Source organism: Balaenoptera acutorostrata, chromosome 7, assembly GCF_949987535.1.
Source record: "Balaenoptera acutorostrata chromosome 7, mBalAcu1.1, whole genome shotgun sequence".
Classification (NCBI taxonomy): domain Eukaryota; kingdom Metazoa; phylum Chordata; class Mammalia; order Artiodactyla; family Balaenopteridae; genus Balaenoptera; species Balaenoptera acutorostrata.
In genome coordinates this window covers 99860744-99878441 of record NC_080070.1, presented here as the reverse complement: position 1 = coordinate 99878441, position 17698 = coordinate 99860744, and the positions used below count along the sequence as shown (strand labels likewise).

General features: G+C 46.8%; 1 protein-coding gene across 3 annotated transcripts in view; it reads left to right on the top strand.

Moving 5' to 3' along the window:
- Positions 1-17698, top strand: part of ATXN7L1 (ataxin 7 like 1) — a 235539-nt gene that overhangs the window by 98100 nt on the left and 119741 nt on the right. Inside the window, exon 4 of one of the 3 annotated variants that reach the window (XM_007177298.3) lies at positions 9656-9738. The exons of the other annotated variants lie outside the window; for them this stretch is intronic. Coding sequence (XP_007177360.2) covers positions 9656-9738 — 83 coding nt within the window. Of the gene's footprint in view, positions 1-9655; positions 9739-17698 lie in introns of those variants that run through there. 3 annotated transcript variants of the gene reach the window in all.

The window sequence follows — 17698 nt, the reverse complement described above, 5'->3', positions numbered from 1 at the left end:
TATCCCACTTAAAGTCAACTGGTAATTACAACAAAGAATTGAAATCCTGGCTCAAAACATTGCCATGCGTTCTCAGCCTCCTGATTCACAAGAGGATTATGATTGATTTATAAAGCATGAACTTTCTGCTAATTCACTCTGTTTTACACCATGAGGTGTTTCGGGTCATATCTCTAGTTCAGAGTGATACATTCATTCCCAGCTCATAAAAACCTTTCAAGTTCCTGAAAATGTTCTGAAGTAGGATTGGACAAAAGAGAGGTCAGAATCATTCAGCCCACTCTTAGGACCTGTTCCCATAAATCCTGTTTGTCACTTGTCATGATTTCCAGTGTGAAAATCAAGGGGTTCGTCCCTGTTAACACCTGCTTACTTATCCCTTGATGCCCCAAATTTAATGTACATATAAGCCCCCTGGGGGGTTCTTGCTAAAATGCAGATTTGAATTCAGCAGGTTTGTGTTTCTAACATGCTCCCAGGTGATGCTGGTGCTTTTGGTCCATGGACCACACTTTGAGGAGCAAGTGCTTAGAGAATAAAATGTAGTTAGTTAAAAGTGGGGCTTCGGCTCCAGGTCAAGGTTCCTTGATACTTCACGGAACAGCAGATTCCAGAAGAAGCATTTTCTTTGAATTGATGGGGTTCAGGATCATTTCAATTTTGAAGATATCCTTAAGGCCCTGCAGAGCCCTCCCACCCCTCTCCTGGCCCAGAGCCAGAAGTAAGTGCTCATTCAGACCCATGCGAAGTCCCTCTTACCTCCATCCCACTGGAGGTCAGCACAGCACATGCTTTGACTCTCAGGCTTGTCACTGTGTCATTTAGATGTGACTCTGTGAGTCAGTGCCCCGAGGAAGAGCCTGCCTGGGGCCAGGGGCAGGCTTCCTGGTAATTTATGTCTAAGACAAGCTTTTAATAGAGATACACTTTTAAACAGTAACCAGGAAAAAGGTTCTCTCTTCTTAACGGTTACCCATTTATAGGACTCAGCTGTTGAAGCTCAAGGGTAGCATTAGGCTTAAGTTTAATCTTCTGTATACCGTAATTTACAGCACTGAGTAAAGCATTGTACGTATAACTATTTCAGTCATTTGCTATGATAAATAGCTATTGCTTTTGGCGGAACAGAAACGCCATCTCTGCTTTCCACTTATGAATACTGAATAGTCTCAGGCAGGCTTTTGCTGTAAGTTTTTAAAGGGGAAATCCCCACCGATCACATCTCCTCAGTGGCCCAAAATGTCATTTCCCTGCTGTGTGCACCAGTCAGTGCTCGATCCAGATGGCAATTCTGCAACACACGTGTGTTCCTGGTGAATGTTGCACAGTGCACGCCCAACAGCTCCAGGTCCAAGCCCTGCTGAAGGCTGCAGTTTTGCACCGAATGCCTCGAGCTGTTAGGTAGGAGATTTAGCTAGTGGCAGGAAGCCACCAACAGGGATCAGGGATCTATCTTAGAGGTGATAATGTGATGCAGGAAAAATAGAAGGGGTGTGAGTCTGTTGGATTCCTGACAGTGAAAAGATGGTGTCAGCTAGGAAGTTGAAACTAATAGGGACAAAAGGAGAGGGGAAATGCCCAGGCTATAAATCTCTAGGGATAAACTCTTTAGGAACTCAGAGACACACATGCTTTCCACCGGACTTCCCTTAGTTCAGATACTTTATTCCCTGCCAGCTGGGAGGAGGCAAAATGGATATTCAAACATGACGCTCAGGTCGAGTGACCAGTTTGTCCCAGAAATCCAAGGCCAAGTTGGCTGGTTACCCTAGACTCAGGCTCCCAGAAATCCTCCCAGTTTCTTTCCCACGGACGACCTTTCTGCACCAGAGGGACTGAAATCTTCAGACTAGCATTCTTTGGTTTGTCTCACATGTATGAGTACCCACTGGGTGCTCGTTAAGTACTCCAAGTATCGCACTGGATGGTGAGATAAGGACTCAAGGGCGAACATGAGCAGAGATGGTGAACAAGTGAAACAGCGCGCTCTTGCCTGCTTTTGAATCCTGTGACGTAGACGGGCTTCCGCGGTCGCACTCCCAAATGCCACTTCTCAGCAGTATGTCTAGAAGGTGATTCCTTTGAAAACAGAGATGAGAGACTTCTGTTCTCACTACCGCCTTTGGAGGGTGATCATATATCTTTAGAAATATCTACAGCGTCTTTACGAAGCACTCTCTCATGGCGTGTTCATTTTGATTTGAGTAACAACTCAGTAAGGTAGACTGCTGGGGGCTGGCTTCCCAGATTTGGGAGCTCAAAGAAGTTTAGCGACTTTCCTAACGTCACACAACCGATAGGGGCACAGCCGGGACTAGTCCTCAGGACTCCTGATTCTGACCCCAGGGCATTTGCCCTGAACAGAGACCCCAGTGAAAAAAATGCACAGCAACCACCGAATAGTGTGTCCATGATTGGAGGCAAATTCAGCTTTATTTATTCACTTCCAACCTTTGCAGTTTCTAATTCCAGGCTCCGGGCAATGAACATATCCTCTGGCTCTCTCGTATCTCTTTCACCTGGGATCTGAGCTTTCTCTAATAACTATTTGAAAAACACAGTCTCACAGTGTTGACTCTGAAGGACTATTATTCAGTCTGCCTATAAGGTTATGATCTACCTTTCCATTTCTTGGCCTGAAGATTCCATCAGAAGAAGGTCACGGTCATTTCAGCAGACGCTGAAGGCGGTTGGTTGTGTTCTGCATGCGAATAAATCCGCTCAGCATTCTGATTAGTTATAACGGGTGATGAGAGGATTGTGCAGACCGAAAACTCCACGTATGTGTTTCATGCATGTAAGCCTACTAATGAGAGTGGGTTTTGGCAGAAAGCTAAGCATTGATGTTCCTGCCACTGGACCTTAGAGTTGCTCGTTGGTATTCTGGGAACTGGAGTGCAGACACAGATACAGTACGACTTGATCTTGAGAGCATCTCTCACTCCCAGGCCTTCGATACGTTTGTTAAACAGGAAGATGAGAGAAAGCAATCTGGAGAGAGGATTGTATAGAAGTGGCTCAAGAGACCTGGCAGTTTAGGACTCCTTGGAAACCTTGCTGTGACCTCCCACCTCTCCTTGCCCATCTGTGGAATGGGCATGGGGACTGCGCTCCAAGGTTATTATTCCAAATGATAAACTTGAGAACACCTTGGCATGTGACTTGTGCTATAAATACTCCTCGCTGCCACGTGGAAATAAGGAGTTTTCAGCTGAAATGTATAATGAGGTGAGGCAGGGAACGTCAGCCCCTGGCAGCAGGAGTGTTGCCAGAGGTGGGAGGTGTGCAGGGAGGGGTCCAGATGCTCGCCTAAGGAAGGAGAACAGAGAGACCGTCTGTGAAGCATCTGGGGGCATCATGGTGGAATGTTCAAAACAAACAAACACAGAATAAGCGCTTGGATGTCTGGCCTGAACTTTGAAACCAGTCAGGGGGATTGGAGATGAGCCCTGTGTCTTTTCACGTTGCAGGCTCTGTGCTCCAGCTCCGGGCATCCACTGAATCCAGAGGCCTGGGACGGAGAAAGGCCTGGCCTAACCAGGACCCACGTGGGCTTCAGCTGCTGTGTTGGAAGGCGGGTTGTGTTGGAAAGGTAGCAGCAAGGGGTTAGCGCCAGCCAGAGCCTGAAGCCAAGCTGTCTGGGCGTGACTGTGGCTCTGCCACTGACCAGCTAGGTGACCTTCAGCCAAAGCCTCAATCTCTCTGTGCCTCAGTTTCCCCATCTACAAAATGAGGATAATATTAGTACCTGTCTCAAAGATTGTCAGGAGGATAAAATGAGTAGATACCAGCACAATGCTTAGAATAGGCACCTGGCATCTGTATATGTCAGCGTAGCGAGGCACTTCTCCAGCCTTGCGAATTCCAGCACATGGCAGAGAAGAAACACAAAGTGGATGGGCTGAGGAACGTTCACCTCCAGAGGATTGAGTGTATCGACCATGAATTATATGGTCATTCCCAGAGAGGAAGCATCAGCTGGAAAGAAGGAAGACGGGTCACAGCCAGAATGATGCCCAGCCTTGGCTGGACCACCGGCTGTAAGCAGAGGCATGGTGGAGGGCTCGGGTTATGCTTGGGTCTTGAAACCATCTTGAAACTCCAATGTGCCTTCTCCCTGCTCCCAGGGAAGTTGGAAGCTTGGGGTGGAGGGAGGTCTGTATCCACAAAAGCAGATTCCAGTGGCCAGTATCCTAGGAATTTTTATCTCCTTATCTTGCACAAGTCAGTCTTTCCCAGAATCATTTGCTGATATTGTTATCTCTGCTGTAGAATCCTACAAAATCATTCCCCTGTTATCTGTCTGCCTCAACATGGGGGAAAAAATCCCTCTCATCTGGAACTCTTGTCTAATGCCTGCCATCCTGCCTCACAGCAGTGTGTGGGCAGGTCTGCTCTGTGCTGTACACATCTTCAGAATGACTGGATTTCAGGCTTTCAGAGCAAGTGTCTTTAAATCCACTGGTGAAAGGAGACAGCAATCATCTGCCGGTTGGCGTTTGCCAAAATGTGGCCTCATAGCAGGATGAAGTGATGGCTGCTGGCATGAAACCTGGTTCCCCCTGGGAGTACACCCAGCCTGAACAGCTCCTTTAAAACCAGAAACAATTTGTCATCTTTTGATTCTCCTCCAGCACTGTCCCTGTCACAGGTAGATAAATGAGGCGGCGTATGGGTGTCCAAACGCAGGAGCATCTAATCCCAGCGGTTTCCTGTGGAGCCATCACTCCGTGAGGGTGGAGAGCACAGTGGGATGGTCCCCAGCTGCGGGATTGTTACCATAAGCAAATTTTTTCCTCGCGTGTGCCGTTTATATGCATGAAGTGCTTTCTCAGAGTCTCCCAGCCTCCAGCGTGCCATCGATAGGTGCGTTCCCCGTTTCAGAATCCTGAAATAAATCATAACACTGGTAAGCTCAACATCTCATGTCTGTAGTTCCATGGAGTGCCACTAATCAAATCCGTGTCTCAGCAGAAGCCAACAAGCACCCCTGAATTAGAGCTAGGGGTTGGACTTGATGTTCTAAAAAGCCTTGATTACAGAAAGCTGATGGTGAAGGAGGATGTATTTGGGTTCACCTCAAGTTGTGTGCTCTGTATGTGGCTTGAAAGATACCTGCGTGGTTTTCTACACAGCCCACGTGGACCTCAGATTTTCTCAGCTGCGTAAAACTAAAGTCACCAGGTTATTCCCAAGAACGCAACAGGCAGAAGCGGTCTCCTGATGCCTCTTAGTTGCCCCGTGGGTGAGCCGTGGCGCCCCCGTAAATGAACGCTAGGCCTGTGTGGTGGATGAACTTGGCTGGCCGGGGCAGGCCTTGTGCTTGCGTCAAGGGGCTGAGTGTGTTACTGGTCCAGCCAGACAGCTTTGGTTTCTTCTGTGGCCACCAGTCATACCTTTCACCCCTGCAGCAGCTGGGTTCACCGGGCATCCATCGTCCCAAGGGCCCAGGCTTGGCTGGATTAACTCAACTTCATGCCTAACCACAGGAAAGTTATCTGCCCCGGTAGTGTTTCAGTGAATCCTTGAACGTCACTGAAGCGGCCTGAGAAAGGAACAGATGTGGAGCATCTTCTCAAAGCTAGATCTGCTGAGCATCGAGCAGATTCTCACACAGGCCACGGGTGCTGGTGACCAGGAGGAGTTTATGGCCAGCTCCTCATGATCCAGGGTACTGAAGGAGGAATGTAGCGTGAACTTTAATGTTTAAAAATAAATCCCCCGGGGCTTCCCTGGTGGCACAGTGGTTGAGAATCTGCCTGCTAATGCAGGGGACACGGGTTTGAGCCCTAGTCTGGGAGGATCCCACATGCCGCAGAGCAACTAGGCCCGTGAGCCACAACTACTGAGCCTGCGCGTCTGGAGCCTGTGCTCCGCAACAAGAGAGGCCGCGATAGTGAGAGGCCTGCGCACCGCGATGAAGAGTGGCGCCCACTTGCCACAACTAGAGAAAGCCCTCACACAGAAATGAAAACCCAACACAGCCAAAAATAAATAAATAATAAGTAAAAATTTAAAAAAAATAAAAAATAAAAATAAAAATAAATCCCCCAATTGAGCTTTAGCCAGTGGTTCATACGAGCAGTCTTCTAGGGGAGGGTGTATTTCCTTTTATGTTCCCCCAATTAACGAGCAGCAAAATGACCCAGTGGGGCTTCGACTACAGCACAGGATAATTTGCGTGGGGTTAAAAGATGGGTCTGGGTTCCTGTTCCTGCCTCTTCCAGCCTCTGTTCTTCACCTATAGACTGTTTGCTGCATCTACTTCATAAGGTTGGGGAGGATCAAATGAGCTAACAAATGTAGAGATATCGAGTCCAGTCATAGGAAGCACGATACATCTTAGCTCTAAGGCTGAATAAGGCATCTTACTTACAGAAAAAGAGGGGAGGAAGTGTGACTTCATGGAACATGATGAAACCACAGAATAGCTTGTTCGTTAAACGACAGGCACAAAACTAAGTGAATCTTTAAGGTAGTTCTGCATTTCATTCATGGTGAGATCACATAATCTTTTTTTTTTTTTTTAAGCTAAAAAGGCTGAGCCAGCTGTACATGATATATTAAACCCACACATTTACTTACTTTAGAAAAGTTACTATTTTGAGAGTATGATCATTCCTGGAAAAAAAAACAATTTTGGTGTGCCTCCTGTCCATTGAAAAGACTCTTTACATGTAAAGAGTGGTTTCCATTCCTTGGATCAGTGTCTTCGAGTTCTGCTCTCTTCTCACGCTTTGTCACAAAGCGAGGGAAGGGAGGATTGTGAAATCCTTGAGGAAGGAGTTCCTTCCAATTCCGCTTCATCGCCCCAGAGTGTCTGGCAAATAGTAGACACTCAGTCAACGTCTTATGAATGAATGGATGAATGAATGATTTAGATATTTAATCCTTTAAGTCAGTGATATTCAGCCTTTAGCTGTGCATCAGAATTGTTCCTTTGAGGTGGTGGGAGGGGTTCGTTTAAATACAGGTGACTGGGTCCCACCCCCAGAGTTTCTGCCTCAGTGGGTCTGGGGTCGGCCCGCGAATTTGCATTTCCGCCAAGCCAGCAGGTGAGGCTGACGCTGTTTCCCCGGGGGCCGTACTTTGAGAACCACCTGCTTTGAGGGCCACTCCGCTTCTCCGAGCCTTCCAAAAGACTGACATCTATAACTGTCTGACCTTGCCCCGTAGAACTGAGATATAAAATTGCTAGGGTTTGATCAGATGGAAGAGCTGCCTGAATTATTTTTGTATCGAAAACTACATTGTGCGTCTTGTATGATTATGAGAGAAGCGAGAATGGGATCTCCTCCTCCTTTATGACTGTGGCAGGACACAGCCAGCGGGCTGGGGTAGCGGGGCGCACCTTGCAACATTTAAGCCAGATTACATCTCCATCCAGTTCTGGAATCCACACTTAGTGTCAGATGCACTTAACTGCAAAGTTGAAATGAGACATGACCTTTTGCAGAAGCTGCAGATGAGCAGAAAGGGTACAGGAGAGGCGCATATGATACGTAAGGGAACACGTTATTTTGGTTATCTTGCAACGTCTTTTCCTGCTGCCTGTCGGCCTAAGTAAAGTCATTAAGCCCCACCGAGTTCACAAACGAGGGAATTGCATAGCCTGAGGAAGGCTGCTCTCTGCAAAGAGTCATTCTCCTAATGCCAGATGTCACTTTGGATCATAGGCAAGGAGCTAGAATTCCAAACCCAGGCCACAGGGGAGCTCCTCCCTTCCATCCCCCTCTCGTCGGGAAAGAGCCCTCGAGACTGTGGGGACCCACAGTAGAGGCCGGGGACAGACAGTAGAGGGACATCAGACTCTCTGAACAGAAAGGAGATCAAGATGGAACCTGAGAAAGCAATTGAAGGGAGGGAGGGGACCAAGGCCTTCCTCTGAGGTAGTGAGAGTGTATTAGTAACCTACTGCTACATAACAAGTGACCCCAACATTTAGCCACTTAAAACAATAAATATTTATTGTCAAGACGTGGGAGCAGCTTAGCTGGGTGGTTCTTGCTCAGGGTCTCTCGTGAGGTTGCTGTCAAGCTGTCTTCCAGAGCTGCTGTCATCCGAAGGCTTGGCTGGCGCCTGAAGACCCACTTCCAAGGTGGTCCACTCACGTGGCTGGTGGCAGGAGGCCTCGGTTCCTCGCCCTCAGTACCTTAGGCCTCCCCACAGGGCTGCTGACAGCGTGGCGGTTCACTGCCCTCAGAGCCAACAACCTGAGGAAGAGGAGGGGGAGTCAGAAGGCCATTCATGACCTCTTCTCAGGAGTGACACACTGTCAGCCGCTTCTGCTTGATGCTGCCCGTTAGAAACAAGTCACTAGGTGCAGCCCATAGTCTTGGGGAACGGAGTGAGTCTCCACCCCCTGAAGGAGCGCCACCACAAAGAGAGAGCCTCTTTCACCCTCCTCTTGCCGGGCTCGGAAAAGCACAAGGGTGATTGGTAAAGGATCTTTGGTGAAAAATGGTGGGAGGTCCTTTTAAAAGGACCCCAGAACGGGCTGTGGGACTTTCGCCTGCTTGAGCTGAGGACGGGTGGTAGGGGAGGGGAAAAGGCACTGGAAACTCTCTGAGGGCTTTGAGCCCACCATCCTGTAGGGGTCACGCGGGCCCCCTCTCTCTTGCTTAGAAAGGACTGAAGCCACCTCTGAGTCCCAAGGCTCAGGCTTGGTTCCAGAGAAGAGCGAGAAGAGGCTGGCTGCTTAGAGCCAACTCCGTGCTGGTGAGAGAGCGATAAACAGCCCTGTGCGTCTCCTTCTAGATTCTCTGCCTGCCAGGTCCCCAGCAGGGGAAGAACAGGGATCTCAGGCTGCAGTGGTGTCCTGGAATAAAGAGGAGCTTCTGAGCTGTGCCTCTCAGGAAGGATATTTGGGGGGCGGGGGATGTTAGGAAGCAGGAGGGAGAGAAGCCTCGCTCTTTTTTATTGAAGTGATCCCACTCAGGACGATGGCTCGGTGCCACCAGGCATGACAGCGGCCAACCCTTTGTGGCTATGGCTCCTGGGTACCACACAGACACCCTCTCACGGGGGGCAGATGTTTATGTGGCCACCCCAGCTCCGTAAGTGGATTCCGCTTAGCTGTCTGCTCTTGAGGATGCCAAACCCTTGGTGGTCATATTGTACTGTGTCTCTTCTTATCTTCCCCATCATCCCCAGGGAATAAGCTAATCAAACTTGCTGATGATTTTACACTGAGAAGGAGATAGCTAATAACTTGGATGACAAGTATTAGAATACAATGTGATGTGGATAAATTGGGTCCATGTATTAAGGACTATAAAATGAGATTCCATCAAGGCATGAATAATGGTGCCTGCGGAAAGGATTAATCAAATACCCCATTCAAAGGTATAGGAATTCTGGTCAGAGAGCTCCTGTTTAATTACACTGCTGACCGCACCACCCCCCCCCCCACTCCATTCCCCCTGAAGCTGCTTTCTACTAGGAGATATATGGAAAAGAGTTTAGAGGAAAGAATTGAAAAATTGGGACATACGTTTTGATAGAACAAGATCATGAAGACAGATTTAAAGCAACCAGTGTTTAATTTAGAAAAAAAAAAGGCATTTGGCATGAGTAATCATTTACAAATATCATTTCCAGAGGAGCCCTGTTGACACCATTCAGCAAATGCCAACAAAGCATTTACTTTCCAAAGGGAGAAAGCAAGACAAGAGAAATGAAGGCATCTTCAGGAATGGATCGGAGAATAGCCAAGCCATAGAGAAGAAGCAGGTTTGAAGTGAACAATGCAGAAGGCAGACTCAACTTCTGAAAGATCTCGGAGGACTAGCATTATCTGGTGAAGGCTTCCTGGGAGAGGAGACTCCCGCAGAGCCCTGAAGTGTGGACAAGCTTCCACGTACTGCAAATTCGTGAGCACACTTTGGTGACAGGGTTTAGGGAGAAAATGGGCTGGAGCAGCTCAGGGGGCACCCGTGGGATTCGTCTCGCCATTTCCACCACCACCACCCTGGTCCAAGCTATCATCACCTCTCACCTGGACAACTACAGAAGCCCTCCAGCTGTTTTCCCTGCTTCCACTCTTGCTCTTCTACGATTCATTCTGCACACAGAAGTTAGAATCAAAGAAGTTAATCATGTCATTCTCTTAACTTGTGTCTACCCATTGCTCCGAAGCTAAAAGTAAAAATCCTTGTCGTGGCTACAAAGTCTTGCGTGGTCTGAACCACATCCTGTGCTGGGCTCCCTTTCAGTCTCTATATGCCAGTCAAGCTGGCCTTTAAAATTTCAGCACATTGGGTCTTCCTGCCACAGGGCCCTTGCACGTGCTTTTCCTTCTCTGTATATGATTTTCTTTCATCCCCTCTTCCCAAAACTCTGACTCATCCTTCAGAATGCATCTTGATGATTACTTCCTCTTGAGAGACTTCCTGATTTTCATAACTAGGTCCGCTCTCCCTCATACCTTAAAAGCAAATGTTTGTGGTGTAAACATATAATTAATGTCTCCCCTACTAGGCCACAAGTTCTATGAGGGTAGGGACCCAGACTTTGCATCCCCCAGAGCCTAGCACAGTTTCAATAAATCCGTATTGACTGCATCATGACATGTAATTAGGAGTAGTGAGACTAGTTGAGAAATTCTACTTGACCAGTATGTAAGAGAATTCCATTATGAATTCTTACTGGCATGAAAACCTGAATTCCTGTCCAGACTCTGCCACCTGCTGGCTATGCTGGTATGAATAAATCCCAGATCCTCTCAGAGCCTGTTTCCTCCTCTGTAAAATGGAGGTACCAATAGCCACCTCACATGGTTGTAGCAAGAAATTAATAAAATAATATAAAAGCATTTTCAACTGTAAAACCAGGCATAAATATGCCCCATCCTTTTTCCTAGTGCCTGGCACACAGGGTCATTAAATATCTATAAGATGGAGGGATGGATGGATGGAGGGATGGATGGATGGATGGATGGATGAACAGATTATCATTTATAGAGCCAGTACAAGAGCCAAGAAGGGAACCTGGCATAAGGACAGCATGATGGAAGCCAAAAGAGGAGAGAATTTCAAGAAGTAGGAGGAGTCTTGTTGATCACCCAGAATATCCCATACAGTAGAGCAGGCAAGAAGAATGAGGGGAAAAATCATTTAATTTGAGTAGAAAGAAGTCAGTGGTGACCTCAGGGCATGTCCTGTTCAGCCTTTTCTTGTTATCTGTGCTTTCAATGACATGCCTTAATTGTAACTTAATCACTTTACTGATTTTTATCTTTTTTGGGGGAAATCGAATTGATTTGCACATACAGCAAAATTGGCCATATTACTCCAGCTGCTGCCAGCAGGTGCTGACAAGTGAACGTCAGAGGATAAGAAAATACACTAAACATTTATTTTAATAAGGCGTAGAAAACCTTAGTTATTTAATAAATTGCCATGGGTAATTCGGTTTCAGTTTCAGGGGCTGTTTCATTTTTCACTCCCTGCGTTCTAGTCGGAATAGGGCTGTATGTGTAGGCAGGGACCTGTGGCGTGAGATCCATCTGAGGGCAACTGCTCATTCCTGGAGCATTTTTCTGTCGCTTTGATCGTACCTCACTACCTGCCACCACCATCCACGTAGAGTAAGTCACTCTAACACACACACACACACACACACACACACACTCTCTAGCTGAGCTCCTAGTCCTTTTGATTGGTTACTCCTGCATCATGGCGCCTTGGACTCACCTTCCTGCCAGGCCCTGATCCAGCCAGTCTGTTTGTCCAGAGGCAGAAGGACAAAATCCCCTGCTTCAGACAGAAGAGTGTGATGGCTCACAGCCCAGCTCTGCTTCATCTAGCGCCCGCCCTCTCCCAGCTTAAATCTCAAGTGTAGAAAATGGGTATAATCGAGCTTCCTCAGAGAGGTGGCGTGAAGATTAAATGCCATGATGCATGTAACGTGCTTAGGCCGAGCCCAGCCCAGCCTGAGAAGTGAATTAATAGACGCCCGGAAGCCATGATAGATTTAACTCCCTTTCCAAGTTCTGCTGTATCTTTGAGCATCACTGCTGAGCCCCAGCCCAGCCTCCCCTTCAGAAGTTTCACATGGTGGGTGTTTCATACAGCGGGTCGCTCTTAGAGGCTGGAGTTGGAAATCTTGAAGAGGAGTCCATGAAGGGCTTTGGGGTGGGGGCTGGAGTCGGGGGGCAGGGACAAGAAAAGCGTTCAGGGAAGAGCTCTGTGGAATTTTTAGTGATCCAGAGATGAGGCCTGGAAGAGAAGCAGGAGCCAGCCAGGAAGGCAAGGGGTTAGACTTGAAACATCAGAGTCACACCGTCACAGAGCCCAGGCGGGAAGGAATTCCAAGAAGGAGTATCACGCATTTCAGAAAGGTACACCAGACAGTAACTAAGAAAAAAGCTTCTGAATCATATTTGCCTTTTCAGCGAATTCAGATTAACTTGGTTTTGAGAATTTTAAACACACACATTGTATTGGAAATACCCTAGAGCGTTGTAAAAACCAGGGTTGGAAATCACTTTACCATCTACACGCTAAGAACGGGAGCCAATCTTGCCAGCAGATTTTTTTTTTTTTTTTTTTTTTGCCAGCAGATTTTAAAAACTCCTGAGCCCAGGAGAGAAATCAGTCTGGCCGTCAAATCTACACTAAGTCCTTCTGATTACCTTCCGCCACTGCTCCTTCCCAGCCCCGCGTTCTCTCCGCTCTTAACAGGGAGGAGGAGGCACCCTCCTGATTTCTTTCACAAATACAATCCCTAAAAGAACCAAGGAGAGCAAGAAGAATAGAGAACCAGAATGGGACCAGTTAAGGCCTCTGTCTAATTACTTTTATCCCCCCAATGTCTTTCAGGCCCCTTTTGTGGCTGTACAAATAATACTGTAGTAAAGTTTTAAAGGTTGTGTCTGTGGCCTATTGGGTTTGAAGAGTGCCTTGACTTTTGTTGTTGTTGTTATCGCTCGTCTTTTTTTTTTTAATTGAAATATAGTTGATTTACAATGTTGTGTTAGTTTCAGGTGTACAGTAAAGTGATTCAGTTATACATATACATATAAATATATATATTCTTTTTTTACATTCTCTTCCATTATAGATTATTACAAGATATTGAGTATAGTTCCCTGTGCTATACAGTAAGTCCTTGTTGGTTATCTATTTTATGTATAGTAGTGTGTATATTTTAAGAGTGCCTTGACTTTTGAATTTTTTTTATTGTATCCATCAGTTTGGGAGCTTTTTTTTTTTTCCTGTACAAATCAAAACAGTCCCCATACGTATTTAAGTTCAAGCGTTAAAAAACCTTCCATCTCCGAGTATGACACTGTTCATTTCTTTTGTCCATTGTGTGGGTGGCGTAGCCCTGGAGCATATAATTTAGGGTCCCAGACTTATCGGGGGTGTCTGGAGGTCACCGTTAAGTGGATACATTTCTTTATTAAGTCAATATTTGATAAAGCCTTTTGAAAATGCTAATAAGTATGTTCATGTGACTGCCTGCTAAGATTAAAGAAAAAAATTTAAAGCTTGCTTTTATTGCTCCAAACCATAAGTAAATGGCCAGATCTATCTTCCTTTCATCTATCATTTATATTTATTACATTTGGTGAGTCTGGTTAGTGGTTTAGATTCCTTAGGTTTTTACTACATCCAGGCTTCTATTATGCAATCATCTCTGATAAAACATAATGGGATACAACCCTGGACCCTGGAGCATAACGTGATTCCAGAGCCCATTGCAAATGTGTTTCCTACTAAAGCAAACTATAGTGGAAGACATTAAAGAGAAGCATTCCTCGGTTACTTCCAATTGCAAAAAAAAAAAATTTCAAAAATCACTAGTTCCACAGAGAGCTCCCCGCAGATCACGTTTTTCTCCCTGCTTCATTACTTCTATTGTGAGAGCTCCCTTTGCCCACACACTCATGAGAAAGCGATTATGGTGGGTCATGCCCTCCTTAGAACATAGCTTGCATACAGGTTTTTTTAAAACAGGTGATTATCTGCATTAAGAATGCATGCACTTGGATGTGTTGGCATGCACCAAGGGCAAAACCCAGACAGTAGGAAACCACAGGTTAGACAGCCTGAGTCTTCAACAGATAAACTGTACGGGAAATAGATGGAGGGAAGTGGTCACTTGAAAGAAGCTTAAAAGACATCTAAAAACTGGGCAAAACTAAACAACAGTGTCTAAGGATACACACTAGGGTGATAAAACCATAAATAAACACAAGGAAATACAGTAAGTCCCCTACGTACGAACGAGTTCCGTTCCGAGAGTGCGTTTGTAAGTCCAATTTGTTTGTAAGTCCAACAAAGTTAGCCTAGGTACCCACCTAACACAATCAGCTACACTGTACCTGTTAAATCATTGCTGCTTTTATGCTTGCTTCCGGACATCCTGGGCTTGAAATAAAGATACTGTATTACTGTACTCTGTACAGTACTGTACAGTAAAGTACACAAAAGCACAACCACTTGTAGAGGATGCACACACATGACAAGGCACACCAGACACGTGAACTGACTTACGCGATCGGACACGTGAACGCACGTTCGCATCTTTGAAATTTTGCAACTTGAAGGTTTGTATGTAGGGACTTACTGTAAAGACCGTAAGTCAAGAGTGTGGCTACTTTGGAAGGAGGGAAGGGCTGCGATTGGGACAGATGCACAGAGGGGCCCTGGTGGCCGGCAAGGTTCTCTTTCGCCACCTGCTATCCACTACGAGGGTGTTGTTTGCCTTCTAATCAATGCGATGCATTTGTTTTGTGCGGGTTTGAGTGTCTGTGCTTTATTTTGGAGTACAAAGTTTTCATTTAATGAGTCCACTTGGGGTTCACATTATACCTACAGTCTTTCAGGAATTTGGCTTTGGGGTGTGTCTTATAATAAAATATGTCTTAGTTTTCTCGTGAAGAGGAGTCCTGTCATTCCAGCTGGAAATGCACCAGTGGGATTGTCTGGCGGTTTAGTCAAAAATGAGAAGGAAAAGAGGGTCGATTTTTTTTTTATATATAAATTTATTTATTTACTTACTTACTTACTTACCTGTTTATTTTGGGCTGCGTTGGGTCTTCATTGCTGCACGTGGGCGTCGATTGATGGAAATTTTCTGGGTTCTGGTTGCTGAAGACTCCCCTGGTCTTTCTTTTTTCCCTCCTTTCATTTGTATAGTTGATTGTCTAGTTCCTTGCTTTTCGTAATGGCTTAGGCCCTGCAAACCCTCCTCACCTAAACAAAAGCTAGAATCCCGACAACAGCTGTACCGCTCCTGCCGTCACTCCTCCCTGGTCTGGGGTCACCTTTAAAGACCACGGGGGGAATCCCCTGGCGGTCCAGTGGTTAGGTCTCTGGGCTGTCACTGCTGAGGGCCTGGGTTCGATCCCTGGTCAGGGAACTAAGATCTTGTAAGCAGCGTGGTGTGGCCAAAAAATAAAATAAATAAATACCACAGGGGTTTGCTTACTTTACTTACCCCTGCCGTTAGTCCCCCACTTTCTCCACCTCTGTGGTCCCTGCAAATGCCAGTCTGAAGTGGCCACCCTAGTGTGATTTTAGGGTGACCTCTGACAGACCTGTCCCTCCAGCTGGGACATCATTCCTTTACCTCAAGGCTTTCACCAAAGCATTTACCAACTTAGTGTGAATAAGGTAGACGAGAGTCCGTTTCAGTAGAGGGTGTAGTCAGAAAGAGCAAGACTCTGGAAACCTGAGGTGGGAGCCCAGTAAGGGAAGACCCGAAAGGGGGTTGATGGGAGCTTACCTTTTCTTCTTTTTCGTCTTCTTAGCAGACCTGGCCTTGATATTTTTCAGCTTCAATCTAGAATCTCACTAGAACACAACATTTGCATCTGCCCCTGAGGCTTCATGAAGCTAGTTGTCCAACTCCGTCAGTGCATAAGCCTGAGTCCAGACCTGTTCGGGAATCAGCAGGGTAGATCAGCTCCATGAGGGCAGGAACCTCATCTGGTCTTGCTCACCCCATTCAATTCTCAACCTCTTGCACAGGGCTTGGTGCAGAGTAGATGCTCAATAAACACTTGATGAACAAATGAATGAATAAACAAGGGACCGGGCCAACATACAGCTTGCAGCAGCAGAGGGAGCACAGGTGGGCAGTGAGAAAGCCACCACTGTCACTCTGATCACTCTGCAGGCCCCTGGGGACATCACCTTCCCGGTCACCTCCACCCCTGAGCATCTCCTCATCTGCAGCCCAGGGTTGACCAGCTCTGCTCGGTGCCTCCCTGTCCTCAAGGAGAAAATCAGCCAACACCTCATTCTTGAGAAGTGACAGCTCTCATCACATTTCTCCCACTGGCACAGCACTTTGGGGTCACAGAAGTATTTCCCCACACATTGTGTAAATTCTCACTACTCAATAATCCCATGAAGTAGGTAGCTCCCACTTTATAGAGGAGGAAACTGAGGCCGAGAGAAGGAATAAAATGACTTTTGAGGGGCAGGGCTATACCTAGAACCTGGAACTTGGGCTCCCCACGTCCAATATCCTTTCTGTTGCACTGCCCTAGGCCCTGTTGCAAGTCCAAATAAAGGGGGATGAAGAGTCGGCCCTTGCCCTCAGGGAGCTTCAAATCTAATTCAGGCACAGAAAACTACCTTAAACAATAGATATGGGTCAGTAAAACTATTGTAGCACTGCCTGATCCTTCTCCTGTTTTATTTCACACAGATGCTGTGAAAGGTTATTTTGCTGTTGTTTCTTAGAAAGGTTCTCTCTATGTAAACTTACTTACAGAGTATAGACTGGGGTGGCCTAGCAGTCTTCACTGTCTGCTGAAATGGGGAGGAGGGGGAGAGCTTAAATAATAGAAACTCAAAGGAAATCCCAAAGCCCTTATTTTAACTAACGGTGTCAGTCCCACCCTTCAGCGGATCTCATTAGAAATAACCACATCATAGATAGAAAAAGGAAAGCAAGGATCTAAATAATCCATAATCTAGATAACCATTCCCTGACACCAGTGCTGTAATAGAGTTAACACTACTGCCTTGCACGCACAAATGTCTGTGCTTTTGGACTCTTCCCACCAAACCCTCTCACATCTCTTGCCTCTTCTGATACTCTCCATGACCCCATGCAGGAGGCAGGGCTGGTACTGAGGCTTAGAAGCATTATGTGATTTGCCCAAAGCTCCTCAGCGAGTTAGTGGCATTGAGGGAACTTGGACCCATGCTCTTCCCAGCCCTCACCTCTTTTCCCACTTCCTTTCCTGCAGTGGCCCCTCTTGGGCTCCTCTTTCAGCCGTCCTTAAGAAGGACCCAGCAGGAGTTCCCTGGTGGCCTAGTGGTTAGGACCCCGGGCTTTCACTGCCGTTTCCCAGGTTCAGTCCCCGGTCGGGGAACATCCCACAAGCCGTGCGGCACTGCCAAAAAGAAAAGCAGGAGGACCCAGCAGTGGCAGCTCAATGACTTGCGCGCCCACGGCACTGGCTCTTGCCAACACTGGCTCACGTTACAGTGGTTAAGCGTTCACTGACCGCTTTGCTGTTCTAGTCACTTAATTAGTCTATGCCTAGGAGGAAGAGGTGCTTGATTTAGAAGCTTAATAGTGAACACCTCTGAGAGTCCAGTTCACTATGAGCTTGATGGCTTTGGGATGATCTCAGGGTCTGCCCGCCGTGCTCCCGATGCACTTAGACCAGGAGGATAACCAAGGAGGGCTTCGTCAAGATGCAGCCAGTGTGCTGAGTACGCTTCAGTGT